The following is a 14,352-nucleotide window of genomic DNA, read 5'->3' as shown; positions in this document are numbered from 1 at the left end:
TCCCCAAGAACTATAAGCTGAATAAATTAAACATCCACAACACCTCAAAAACCTGCCCCTTATTATTGCATACATTATCTCATTGCTTAACTCTCTGTAAGTTTTACATATGAGTTTAAGTTTGTAGTAAGGCAAACAGATTCTTCCAGCTCCAGGTAACACAGAACAACTGGCAGACATGACATTCAAGAGCCCAACTGGTTGTCTTTAAGAATGATCATAGAGGACAAGGAAAAAAAAAGGTACCAATCAAACCAGAAGAGAGACACTTATTTAAAGAGAGCATTACGAAGAGAAGGTACCTGAAAAAGATCTTAGAGGACACTACTGGGATACAGGGATGGTAACAGTAATATGCCCAATTCTGCAATCAGCCTTTCCAAGAGGACTCAAATCTGAAACACCAATAAACCCAGAAGCATTCAAGTGCTACCCCAATAGCAACAATGCTGAACCTGGTGGTAGACTGAACTCGTGCTGCAGAAGAGAAATACAGCCCATGTGAAAAATAATGTATTTATTTTTTAGGAACAACAGAAATGCAAGATACCTGTTGCAAAGACTTCTGCCCTCTCGATGCCTTTATCTTCTCTCTGCACACCCTGCAGGAATGCCCCTACGGTGGTGAGCATTGGCTTAACAGTGAACCGACAGCGCTCACTTCTTGTGGGCAGCGTAAGAGTTATCACAGGAAGACCATGTCTGTAATTAATAGTTACTTCTGCGAGGGGAGGGGAAAAAAAAAGGGAAAAAGTCATTTTGTAAGTTGTAGCTTAATTTTAAAACACAGGATGAATAAAGAAAACCACACAATACATTCTAGATTTAATGAAGATAGTACATCTACTTCCGGGAATATGTATGTATGTATGTATGTATGTATGTATGTATGTATGTCTGTATGTATATCTATCTATCTAATCACAGAATCACATAGAATCATAGAATGTCAGGGATTGGAAGTGAACTCAAAAGCTCATCCAGTCCAACCCCTCTGCTGGAGCAGGAACACCCAGATGAGGTTACACAGGAAGGTGTCCAGGCGGGTTGGAATGTCTGCAGAGAAGGAGACTCCACACCCCCCTGGGCAGCCTGGTCCAGGCTCTGTCACCCTCACTGAGAAGAAGTTTCTTCTCAAATTTAAGTGGAACCTCTTGTGTTCCAGTTTGAACCCATTACCCCTTGTCCTATCATTGGTTGTCACTGAGAAGAGCCTGGCTCCATCCTTATGACACTCACCCTTTATATATCTGTAAACATTAATGAGGTCACCCCTCAGTCTCCTCTTCTCCAAGCTCAAGAGCCCCAGCTCCCTCAGCCTTTCCTCACACGGGAGATGCTCCACTCCATCATCTTTGTTGCCCTGCGCTGGACTCTCTCCAGCAGTTCCCTGTCCTTCTGGAACTGAGGGGCCCAGAACTGGACACAATATTCCAGCTGTGGTCCCACCAGGCAGAGTAGAGGGGCAGGAGAACCTCTCTGACCTACTGACCACCCCCCTTCTAATACACCCCAGGTACCTTTTGCCTTCCTGGCCACAAGAGTACAGTGCTGGCTCATGGTCATCCTGTTGTCCACCAGGACCCCCAGGTCCCTTTCCCCTACACTGCTCTGTAATAGGTCATTTCCCAACTTATACTGGAACCTGGGGTTGCTCCTGTCCAGATGTAAGACTCTACACTCGCCCTTGTTATATTTCATTAAATTTGTTCTATTTCATTAAATTTGTTCTATTTCATTAAATTTTTCCCCGCCCAGCTCCCCAGCCTGTCAGGTCTCGCTGGATGGCAGCACAGCCTTCTGGCGTGTCAGCCACTCCTCCCAGTATGTTATGTTATGTATATATAAAATGCAACTAATGTCATCTCGCCCTACCCCCACAAAACATATGAAAAGGTGGCTGGCTTTGGTGGGAGGGGGCAGCCCGCTGGGCACACTTACCATCAGACGGCACCAAGGTGCTGGGAGATGCTGCTCCTTCCAGGCCCCCGCAAGCTCCGGCGTGTCCCCCCAGCCACACCTGCAGCAGGGACACAGGGAGCTGGCTTTAGGAAGGTTAGCACACAAGATTCACCTGCTCAAAAGCAGTGACCAGCCTCTTGCGGTGACCCGCTTCTGTGTGATCTGACAGCAGAGGTGTCCGCCTGAAGAAAAACCCCCTCGCTTCACAATTTCTATGTAAAAGACAGAACCATCCTCATAGGAAGCACAAACATTGCCAAAGGTATTAAGGTATTATTGCCCATGGTCGAACTTTCTGTCTGGCGTGGTTTAAATAACTCAAGGAAAAAGCAGAAGGGGAAGGAAAGAAAGGGAGAAACATGCAATGTTTCTCAAGTGCTTCATGCAATTCTTACAATAAGCCATCTCCTCTACCCCAAAAAATAGCTGCTTGCAAGATGTCTACATCGTGATGCCTGAAGGCAGAAGCGTTCTGCAGCAGTACAGTCTCCTCAGTGTAACTTGAAACAGCAGGCATGGTTTCAGCAAAGTCTTTTCCTGCTGAATCATAAACAGCCTGGCACTCCTAATCTCAAATAAAATATGTGACTGAGGTCCTTCCCCTTTGCTTCATAATTACATGCCGTATACCAAAAGTGAACTATGGACATTCACGGTGTTAAAAGACAATAACAACAATGCAGCTTACCAAAGCATGGAAGATTTTTTTATTTTAATTTTTAAAAATATGAATGGCTGTTTCAACTCCAGCAGAGATGCTGCTGCAACTCATAGCACCACCAGCCTCTGGCACCACATTGAAGGAGGTGCACCCAGATGCAGTAAGTATCCCCTACACCCTGGGACAGATGGTTTTGAACCGGCACGTTTGTCCCTTCCAGCAACACTGTAAGAATGATCAAGATGCTTCAACACAGCCATATCAAAACAGAGAAGACAAACTGCTCTGATTAGACCCGTGCATGTGAAGTGGTCCAGCCGCACTGTGGAAGATGTGACTACCCTGACACAAAAGTCTTCTGCTTCTAGAGCTCTGCACCAGCAGAGGAACAATTTTTATTGCAGTGACTCCCACCAAGCAGGCATTACTGCCATAAACTAAGCGTAACAGGCAGAAATAGGAAGAGAAATCACATCCCTAGCTAAGCTGGCTACAAAAATTGTGTGTGGGCTGGACCAAGGCATGGGGTTTGAAATATGATAGCTGGGGGAAGTGGAAAATGAGGTGGGGAGAGATGCCAAGGGCTGATTTTCCCTCTGGAGAGGTTTATAGCTCATCTTTCTGAAGGCCACAACATTTCAGAGTCTGCAAGTTAATCTCCTTTGACAAGGCAGGACAGGGAAGCTATAACTGCAAGAGGCCTCTGGCCATTCAGTATGCCAAGCACTGCCCACCACCTTCATGAGATCTACTTGTTTTTAAAGAATCACAAGCTTGACTCTTTGGATACGAATCTGATATTAAGTTAAATAATTAATCTGCAAAATTAATCCATGTGTTTCAAAGATGCTCACCCTGCCCTAGCTTTCTACCTGGAACAATCCCTCTTCAGGATTTAAAGAAAATAAATCATTCTGGGAGTTTCCAACACTGACGAAATTGTGTATTGCAATCTTCAGGCATCAAGGGAGGTCAGAAACCTAGACTGAATAGCAAAATACCTTGAACACAAGAGAGTTGTTTAAAAAAAGGTAGATCCTAGGAGTGCGGGAATGCCAAAGGGCAGCCAGAGCTTGGACAAGTGCAGAACTTGGTTGTTTCTCCAGCAGAGCAAGAGCCTTTCCTGGGAGCTGCACAGGACACACAGCCCAGCTCACCAGTTCTCACCCCACCTACGGGGGCACCTGCACCCACCAAACATTTGGAAACGTACAGCCCAGTAGCAGGGAGACCACATTCAACACGGGATCTGGTTTTCCACCAGAGACCCTGAAACACTCATTAGCCTTCAATCTAACAGCAACAATCATATGACAAATCACATCCTATGGAACAAACTTGCACCACGTAATATTCTCTCAAGAACACTCTACAAAGCTAATCAAAGGAGTTTAAGATTGTAATTGCAATTACAAGTTAATACTGAAAAGTCTTTTAACGTAGCTCTTCATTTGATAGTTCTGACAAAGTACTTTCTGGATATATTACAAATGTCTTGTACTGGCTTACAAAAGCAATGCACCATCTCAAAGATTCAAGTTCTGGGAAAACTTGCAGATAAAATTTATATTTAATTTTGAATACTTAAGACTAATGTTTCCACTTACATTAAAACCACTACTACAAGAACAAAAAATGTAGGCTTTGAAGACTTGGAGGGATATATTTAAGGAACTAATCTTTTATGGACACTTAGTACATAACTTTTTAATCAATATCCAGATATCTTTCATCCAACATGCCCCAGGCACTGACCTGCACCCAGCCCGTATTTGAGGGTAACTTAATTTCTTTTTGAATTTGGGTATCTACTTCCCTTATGGAGGAAACACTGCATTCAACAACCAATACATCTAAATATTTTAATATATTAGTATGTATTAAGTTAAAATATTGTATGAAATCCTATCCTATTTATTGAAATAAGACCTTTAGGGTGCTTTATTCAATTTTTCTTTAGACTTTGACATTCACGATCCACTGAAAGAATCTATATAGTGAAGCTTTTAAACATTTTTTTTAGATAGGCTGTTAGTGCAGCCTACTTATTAAGATCACCTGCAAAAAATATATGTAGTAAAGTAAAAGCCACTGAGCCATGGCATTGAAGTGAGTTCCAAATAATGAACTGTTTCTATACAAGCTCTAGGTAGGTTGGTTGGGAAGCATGAAGGGCTGAGTTAACTTTCTCCCTATGTATTTTGACTACTTAAGGCACAGAGTGATAATTGTGATAAAAATAATCCAATATATTCCATTAAAAAATACCAGTTGGTATAGAAAACACAAATCCAGTTTTAAAAGTACTCCCTCTCCTAAGGGTACCTCCTGTCTCCAACAGCAGAGGAGTTGCCACTGTTCAAGCCAGAGTGGAAATTTCAATGATCCGATTTATGGTCCAGCTTTAGGGACTAATGTAGCAGCATAACTGAGCTGGAAAACTAAGCAGCCAGACAGGGGGGGTGGGAAAGACAGGAATAGCAATTCTGCATTTTTCTCTTTTGAGAGTGGCAAACCACTGAACCTGTACATTGCCTTTTCTGGAGTTAACCGTTCCAAATAAGCAATCTCTTATGACTGTTGCTGCAAACTTAAGTTCAAATTTATGTGTGACAGTTACGCGTAAGAAATTGGTATCATCATCTGTACATGGAAAAGCCTCTAATCTTCCTCAGCACTGTATATGTAAATAGAAACCTCACCAGCAACCGTAACTTCTGCTCTGTAGAAAACTGCAATGTGGGTGGGAAGGGAGGGAATAAAAATATTTTTCTCCTGGAAAAGTGACCTTCAAAAAGGAATTCTACAAAAATATGTCATTAGGAGACTTTCTGAGAGCCCGGAATTATTGTCTTTGACACTTAGTGGATTTGTTTCATTTTGACTTGCCATACCAAAATGTTGTAAGAAACCCAAATCAAAACGCAGTAAGCCAGCAATCACCTATTTGAAACTGTTTTGTCTTTGCTTATTTACATTTTGGAAGATTCAGTAGTTTTGGTTTGTTACTTCAACAGCAAAAATAATGTAACGCTCCTTCAACATTTGAGTCCCCATTAATTTGTATTTATTAGTAGAAAGCTGTTCATCCCAACCAAAAAACATACATCAAACTCAACTCTGTCTGCCCTCTTCTTGAAGTGCCATGCAATACTACAATTGAAGCATTATATTCTTGCAGCGCAAGATGTTGGCAATAATGCCTCAAGTCAAACTCATAACCAGCCTTCACAAAAAATTATTACCGCAGACTCTTACTATGAATGCTATTGTCTCTCCCCAAGGCAATGATAAGAATCTGAAATAGAAAAGCACAATAATAAAATGCACTACTCCACTAAGCATAAGCTTTTCACCGTTAATTACACTGCAGCAGAACACACACTAATTACAACAGATCTTGCAGTGTGGTTTTCAATAGTAATAGTTGCAGTCTTTCCCTTGTGGGAGAGGAGAGCTCAGTCACCTCCTGGAGTCCTTGTCCAACACTTGGTACAGCTTCATCCACACAGGGGGAAAGGACAAAAATCAGGGGGGAAACTAGTAATTGCAATGCTTAAAAATGAATTTTGGGGTCTCTCTTTCTCAGTGTCACTAGATGAGCCAACGTCCCCGGTATGCATCGTTCTCCCCATGCACCGATCTTGCCCAGCCCGTGAAGGATGGGACAAGACAAGATGCTGCTTGCTCGTCTGGAGCAGAGGAAAATGAGGGCAGGTACGTGTTAGCCACTGTCCAGTGAGGGCACATACTATAAATAGGTATTTGTATTTCCATATTGGCTTCTATGTTTTCCTGTCTCTAATAAATATATCTAGAAGTCCTCTGCATATTATGTTGGCTCCTGTCTGATTCTCCAAGGGATATAAACCAAGAAATGTATTAATTATGGAGTAACAACCTGCAATTTCAGAATAATCTACAGACATTTCAGAAACCAAGGGAAAGGAGAAACAAAGCAGATGCTGTCACAGTCTACTGAGTTTGCAGATCTTACACAACCAAGATTACCAAAATGAATCAGTATTCGGAGCAAATTTGCAAAAACTACACATAAGATATTTCCATTTTTAAAATGAGTCACCAAGGCCATTTGGAGATACCTGATGTTAAATTTCTGTGCTGTTTTTATAAGCAATCCCACACGAGCAGGAAAATAAGACACCAGGAGCCCTAAGAACTGCCTACAATCATCTTACAAGTGCCCATTTGAGCTACAGAAACACATTCTCTCATTAACTTTTCAGTAATTTGTCTTTGCTTACACTGAAATGATTTTCCTTGTTTCTCCACTGGCCCTGGAACTGATTTAGATGATCATTCAACAACAGCCTCAATAGAAACAGTTTCAGCCAGGGAAGATACTTCTGACACTTGGGAGCATTCAGGATATATTTCTCTTTTCTAGAGGAAAACAAACCAAAACAAACAAACAACAGATTTTCTTATTGTCCTAAGACCATGCAGTCAATACTTTCTCCCAGCTGCTCCATAGGGCACTACAAGAACTGTACTGCACTGCAGCTTATTCAAAATCCACAGTATCTTTAACCCATTTCTCAGCACAAATCAAAGTTTAAAAAGCAACCAAGAGGTCACTTGCAGCAAAGCAGTAGTTTCAACACGGTTATGTGTGTTGCAGTGATCTTGAAGAAGCAAGACCAATACGGCATTCATGTAGTTTCCCTTCTAACTCACTTGCCTTGCATCACTAAAAAAAAGAAATAGAATTATTTCAAGTGGTTGTTGTTCTTCATGCCTTTATCATCCCCAACGATCTTTCATTTGCTCTGCTCAGGTTCCAAGAACAGCTGGCACTGGATTTAAGAAGCCAGATGAAGTGTAACAATGGTCAAAGTGACAGCTTTGATGAGAAGCGCATTGAGATGACCAGCCACCAAGAACCCCTTTTCTGGTCAAATCCACCACTGTAGCAGGGCTTTGCCAAGCAGACATTCCACCCAAACTTTGTTGAGCAAGTACTCATCTTCCACAGGACTTGTGCTCGCTATTTCTTTGTGCTCTTCCCTGCTCCCTGCCCAAACTCTTCCTCTGCTCGCTCAAAAGAGAGAAGCCTTTATGGAGCCCCTGCAAGTCAGGGATGATGACAGAGGGAAAAGTCCCTCTTCTCACATTGTATGTCACCAAAGTCATCTGACTCTCCACCGGGCAGCTGAGGATGCAGAGTGCCGGGTATCTAAGGAGGCACCCAGATTTGCATCCATATCACTTTTACAAGCCATAAAAACATATGCTGAAAACACTGACATTTAAAGTAGGCTGAAATTAAGCTTTTCCCTCTATCCAAAAGCATGATTTCAGTAACAGTGACCCCTCAATGCAAAGAAGCAACGCCAGAAAGTGCTGCAGAGATGGGAAGAATGAACACCAGGTGACCTCTTCTGCCTGCAGTGTCTTCTGGGCACTACTCTGAAGGTACAGATAGTCCTCACGTTTCCAAGTAAGCAGACCTCCAACCAAGCATAAGGACAGGCCTAAAAACCAAGACAATTGCACAGACTAAGTTCATCATTAAGAGGAACTCCAAGAACTGTGTCTTACTGTTTCATCAAATTTTGTCCTCCTTCTCTTCCTACAAAGAGCAGCATATCCAAAATCTCCTTCTAAGGTTTCAGAGTACTGCAAATCTCTCATCTTCATCCAGTTTCAATAGTCTAGTTGTCTGAAAGTTCCTGTTCTTCCCAACCTACTTTATTTTCAGAACGGAAGCTGGGATGCAACATCTAGAAGGAAGTTTGCAAATCAAAGAGGGGTAAGACTGAGAGGGAGGGATTAGAGTGTGAAAATGTATTTGTGCTTTATTAAAAGCCAGCCTATATTCAAGAGCTGTGCCATCTGTTCCCCAGCAATGGTCGTAGTCAGAAGATTAATTTCTCAGCAAAGACAGGATTTTTAATTTGTCCCACAAAATGGATCTTAGCTGATGTGCCATGCCTCCTTGGACAGGCATCCCAACCTGGGAAAGGTTGCAAAATTTTAAGGTTAACAGGAGTGACTTGGCTTTCAAAAATATGCTTGTACTATATCTCATTAGATAAGAAAATGGGCTTGCTGCATCTTTTCCTACAAGGGTCTTAGAAAGAGCATGTATTAATGCACACAGCTGCTTTCGTATCTCTGTCTCAAAAAACCACTCAAATGCATCTCTAGGAATAACACTAATTCTTCAAATTGCCAGCCAAGAAACAGCTTGTTTAGATTTCAGCTGAAATGAGATAACAGAAGAGAGATAAGGATGCAAAGGGAGATGAATGCACTGACATGTTTAGCAAAGTTACAGCCAACTCTCGCTTTTCTCTGACAAAGCTTTTCAGATTGTGAGCACTGGGCAGGTTGCAGCACAGGGGAAACAGACGATGTAACTCACAAAACAGAACTGCGTGTTGACACTTCCATTTGGAACGGACACTTCTATTTACAATATAAACAACCCTGCTCCCCTCCACCCCCAACCCCCCAAAAAAAGTCTTTTATATACCTACAAGGATGCGCTTCTATTAATTTTTAAGAGTATCGTTTTCCCAGGCTTTTCTTTACTCAACTGTGCAGATTTCAAATGCCTTAAGGCATTTACAGCCTGGCTAGTGAAGGGAGTGCTTGGGAAATTAGATTGACTTGGGGCTTAGAATTAGTATCTGACAGATGTGTGCAAGAAGGTCAGTTCAGAATTATCAGCAGTGGAGAAATTCCCAGCGACGGCTCTCACACGGCTTTTCAGCAAGTGTTTTAGCACATAACACACTGCAGATCTGCTCCATCAAACAGACCTTGGAAAGGGAACCAGCTGCTGAAACGTGCCGGGCAGGGAAAGCTGGTTTTCCTCCACAGCATCTCCTCCGTTCCCCACACAGCCACCTCTCCAGCACATTGTTTCCACCTCTTCCCCTGCATTTCCCACCTTGTCCCCTTTCAGACCCCCCTAGGGCCTGACCACAAGCCATGCGGAACCCCAATACCCTGCAAAAATCACAGCAATCACCTCCCGTGTTCCACTGCCTCATCTTTTTTTTTCCTCTCCCTAAAAACTTAACTGCACTATTCTTATGTAGTAGCAAAATTTCACTACTGTCTCTTGAAGAGCATTTCCCCAGGGCTAGCAATTTCTGCTACCCAAATACCATCACCCCAAAATCAGAATGCTTCTTGGCAATGCAGACTGCGTGCACCCAAGAGTTCAGCAAAGGTCCTGATGAGAATGTCCTGGCACTTCAAGACGTCTGTCCAAGGACCTATCACTCTTAAATACTTGCGGACAGAGGTCTCAAACATTGCTCATTGCCTAAAGAGATGATGGAGTGGAGCATCTCCCTTATGAGGAAAGGCTGAGGGAGCTGAGGCTCTTGAGCTTGGAGAAGAGGAGACTGAGGGGTGACCTCTTTAATGTTTACAGGTATATAAAGGGTGAGTGTCATGAGGATGGAGCCAGGCTCTTCTCGGTGACAACCGATGATAGGACAAGCGGAACACAAGAGGTTCCACTTAAATATGAGAAGAAACTTCTTCTCAGTGAGGGTGACAGAGCCTGGACCAGGCTGCCCAGGGGGGTGTGGAGTCTCCTTCTCTGGAGACACTCAAACCCGCCTGGACACCTTCCTGTGTAACCTCATCTGGGTGTTCCTGCTCCATGGGGGGATTGGACTGGATGAGCTTTTGAGGCCCCTTCCAATCCCTGACATTCTGTGATTCTGTGATCCAAGTGTTGCCAGATGTCAAGAGAAAGAGTTGCTTTATTTTCTGTTTTTCCTTTGGGAGTCTGTTTTCTCCCGCTGTTGTTCAAAAAGCTATTTTAACCTAAAAACATCAAATGGCTATGTCTTTGCTGATGCTGCCCACTCCCATGGTTCACCTGTTGACATCAGTGTTCTAACAACAGACCGGAGCTGAAATAGCGACTCAGTGAACTCATTTGCAACATTCCTTATCAAATACAGCATAGTCTGATTTTCACCTTCTTCCTATAGCAGTAAAAGTACAAAGCACACAGACAGCAATGCTATTTGGAAATCAACAAGCAGTAGTGGCTGTGATAACACTGAGCTATCACTCTGCCCTTCAGTCTTTACTCCGCACAAGCCTGTACATTTATACCTTTCTATAGAGCAGGCAAATAGAAAAACTAAGGACTTCTCTATAGAGAAGGCAAAGCAAACATAAAAACTAAAGATTTCCTGGAGAGGTTTCTAATGTCTTTTTCTAAAGCTTATTATCATGACAAACACAATTAAAACGAGTAGAAGAAGATGAAAGGCTCTGTATGCCCCGGATGGTCCAGCACCTGTGTCCTGATTCGCCTGCTGAGCCTCCCAGGGGGGCTGGAAAATCTGCATGTTCGCTGCTTGCTTTGCACCCCAAAGCCTTTGAACTCCAGCCAATTAGGAGTTGTTCTACTTCCCCTTCCTCTATTAATTCACTTAGGACATGTTTTTTGACAGACTCATGCAACAAATAGGGCAAGAACCTGCATTCTCTAAGTGCAGGGTTTACTGTGTGTTTTTAGGAACCCCTTTTAGTGCTAAAGCAAACAAGAATTTAATGCCACACAGAACAAGCAACCAGCACTCAAAGGACGCTGCTCTTCTCCTCAGGCCCATAGTAACATCAATACAATATCAGATGTAGTCACCTGGTCTTCCAACAAAAGCAGATTGCTGTAATGTAATGATCATAAGGCAGCAAATCTTAGCCAGCTCCCTATTTTAGGACACGTTCAAATGCAGCTGCCACTGACAAATCAGACCCCCACAAACAGAATAATCTCTAGTCTGCAACACTGATGAAAGTCTGGTTTATGCCGGCAAGTCTTCTCTAAGCTCCCCCCACAAATCCTCTCACCTTGTCAATTAATCAGGTGGAGTTTGCAGTTAAAGGCCTGTTTTGTCCCCAGACTTGCTCCTAACTGAATGGAGGTGTATCATTTAGGGAAAGCATCACTAAAAGGAAACCCTAAAACAAGGTAAATAAATCCTGCAGAGCTGTATATGCCAGATTGCCTTGTTTATGGCCTGTACTGTAGAAAAAGCCACAACACTGACCTAGAAAATGAACGGTCTGTGGTCACTCTATTCACTCCACCCCTGACATGCACCCAAATTTGTACAGGAGTCCTATGTGAAGTCAAATTCAAATAACTTATTATAATTATTATGGGCTTGTGGTACTCATTCTTAATGTTTTACTACTCAGAGTAAGCAGTGGAACATATAAACCTCTCACGTTCAAAGGACCTGAAAACTGTTTAGTTCTTAATCTTGGAATTTTAATACAGGATCACCAGAAAATTAAAGTTACTCCTTTTCTGTCATATAAATGTGCATATGCAAAGAGATTTCCTACCACAAAAATATTCTGCCACTATGTTTTTATATTAAGATTCAAACAATACCAAGTTTGTCTTATTTTGTAAAGCATTTTGCATGTGCAGTTTGTGTAGGGAAAAAGGGGGGAAGTCAACAGGTATTCTAACATGTTGCATTCAATTTCTCTTGAAAACAGAAATTAATCCTTAAAACACCACTAACACGGAAGAACAATTTACATTTTCGATACTCCAACTAAGCAATTTACTGGAAAGCTAGTAATTTAAAGTAAAAAATTACATAAAATTGAATTCAAAATTACACTTAGCCCTTAAAAATTATGGATCCCGCTTCTCCCTTTTACCAACTTCGAGCTGAAGGAAGATGTAGAGTACAGGTTGTACCAGCAGCTGCAAAAACTCCTTGCTCTGAAGGAATCAGAAGTGTCTTCAATGCACTTCTGTCTTCATAAACTGATTAGCAAGGCAGCTCCATATTATATATCTCATTAATTAGCACTTTTGAATTTCCAAGTGAGCTCATATTTTCCATATTTTTCAGTTCATCAGAAGCAATTCAAACCCCAACTAATTCTGCCAAGAGAAGAGGGGAAAACTCCCACCATTAACATCCCACTTCAGGTTAGGACTATTGTCCAGAGTTATGGACGACCTGGGTTTTTCTTTTGCTCCAGTAGTGTGGTTTCCTAGAGAAGCAAGACACATAATCATGCTGTATGTTTGCCTCCCAAAGTCAGTTTGCACTACAATTTAAGATTATTTAATTCCACAGCTACCAGCTACTCACAGTGAGAAACAGTTAAACAAAGATCCAACAGCCTACAGTTCCGCTACGAGGATGCACAAAGTATTAGCATGTTAGAGAAATGAAATATGATTACAGAGAGATTACTCAAAATTGACATCTAACATCTGCTCATTCCGTACCCCAAAACAACCCAGAGGAGCAATGCTGCTAAGGAGCAAGGCTGAGCTGTTCCACCTCAGCGTGTTCACCCAGTACCTTTCTAACAACAATTAATTTGTATTTAGAATCGTTTTAACACGTTATCCTGTGTGTATGGACAAAAGCATCGCCAACTAATCAAAAAAATACTTTCTGCCTCTTTATCTCTAACAGTGTGGAAAGATTGTCATGTTCCATAAAGGTCACCAGTAGCTTTATTTGCAGAGCAAGCAGTGGAGCATTGCAAATACTGCTGTTCAGAGCCTGGGGTCACTCACAAAGCCTGAATGCTGGCAAGGTAAGAGCACCGCGGGCACCACATGCAAAGACACGTTATTTAGTGGCTTCCTTAGAACAACCAAGTTACAACAAAGTTGTTATCAGATGCATGGAAGAGATGTGCGATCTATGGTTAGAAACCACTGTTCTGTAGGCAAATGGCTTTATAAACCGCTCAATGCATACGCAGGTATTTCCTCCTCGGTTCACTTTTCAGTCATTTTTCCTGCAGTCTTACTGCAAGCTCTTCCCAATCCGGCCTGCCCGCAGCCAGGGACAGCACAGACTGTTCCCGGAGTCTATTATAGGAGTGAGTCTTTCGTACCTCAGTAAAGGCACCAATTTTAACATCCATAAAAGAACCACGCTGATGTATTCCCTGCCACCTTACAGTGCAGCGATTTTCTTCCTGCTGGCAATGGGAGCAGGTGACCTGGGAGTCAGACCAGGCTGTAATTCTGGTTCTGACTCACCAAGGCAGACTTGGGAAGGTCACTCACATCCAAGTTTTCAGAGAGAGGACTCATCACACTTGAGGTATTTAAGCCTGGCATCAAGCACTCCAAACCTCAGCCACACATGCCTTCCTACCAAGCATCCCAAATCCACGTGCATGTTGTAAAATGTTATGTTATCCAGTCACTAAACTTCAGCTTTACAGCAGAAGGCTTGCAGCAGACCATGAAGCCAACCATAATTCACCATAATCTATACCACTAGAGGTTAACACACCTCTACTTCCACACGAAGATGAGATTTAAGAAGACATGTCTCATGGATTTCTATCTACCACAGAGCTAGCTGTAGTAATCAGAACTGGAGATTCCCATATGGACACTTGCATGGATTTGTAATGCATTCATCACTTACTATGTTTATTGTAAGTGGCATGAAGAGATTCAGTTGAAAACATACATCTGTGCATCATGTTTTTATATCGGTGAGACTTAACAGTGTAATACCTTTCTTAAAGTTGTAATGATGTCCTCTCCTAAAACCTTTCTGCTCTGAGATATTCTAAGAACTTTCTTCAGAAAACAAAACCAATCTGATTTTGTGCTACAGATTATTACCATTGTCCAGGTTTACATCCCCATTAATGATTACCCTCACTGATAGCATTCTATATATTCAACTTTGCATGAAAGCATAACTGGTTTGTATGTG

The 14,352-nt window shown here is 42.2% G+C and overlaps 1 protein-coding gene across 1 annotated transcript in view; it reads right to left on the bottom strand.

Annotated features, from left to right (window-relative positions):
• The window catches only part of MCUB (mitochondrial calcium uniporter dominant negative subunit beta), a 41,982-nt gene that overhangs the window by 7,437 nt on the left and 20,193 nt on the right, over window positions 1-14,352 (bottom strand). Inside the window, exons 2-3 of the mRNA XM_082051257.1 lie at window positions 1,942-2,020; window positions 551-721 (exon numbers count right to left, since the gene is read on the bottom strand). Coding sequence (XP_081907383.1) covers window positions 551-721; window positions 1,942-2,020 — 250 coding nt within the window. The remainder of the gene's footprint in view (window positions 1-550; window positions 722-1,941; window positions 2,021-14,352) is intronic.

This window comes from Streptopelia decaocto (assembly GCF_964273445.1).
Source record: "Streptopelia decaocto genome assembly, chromosome: 4".
In the NCBI taxonomy this organism is placed as follows: domain Eukaryota; kingdom Metazoa; phylum Chordata; class Aves; order Columbiformes; family Columbidae; genus Streptopelia; species Streptopelia decaocto.
The sequence above is the reverse complement of the archived record's forward strand: the minus strand, read 5'-3'. Positions and strand labels throughout refer to the sequence as shown.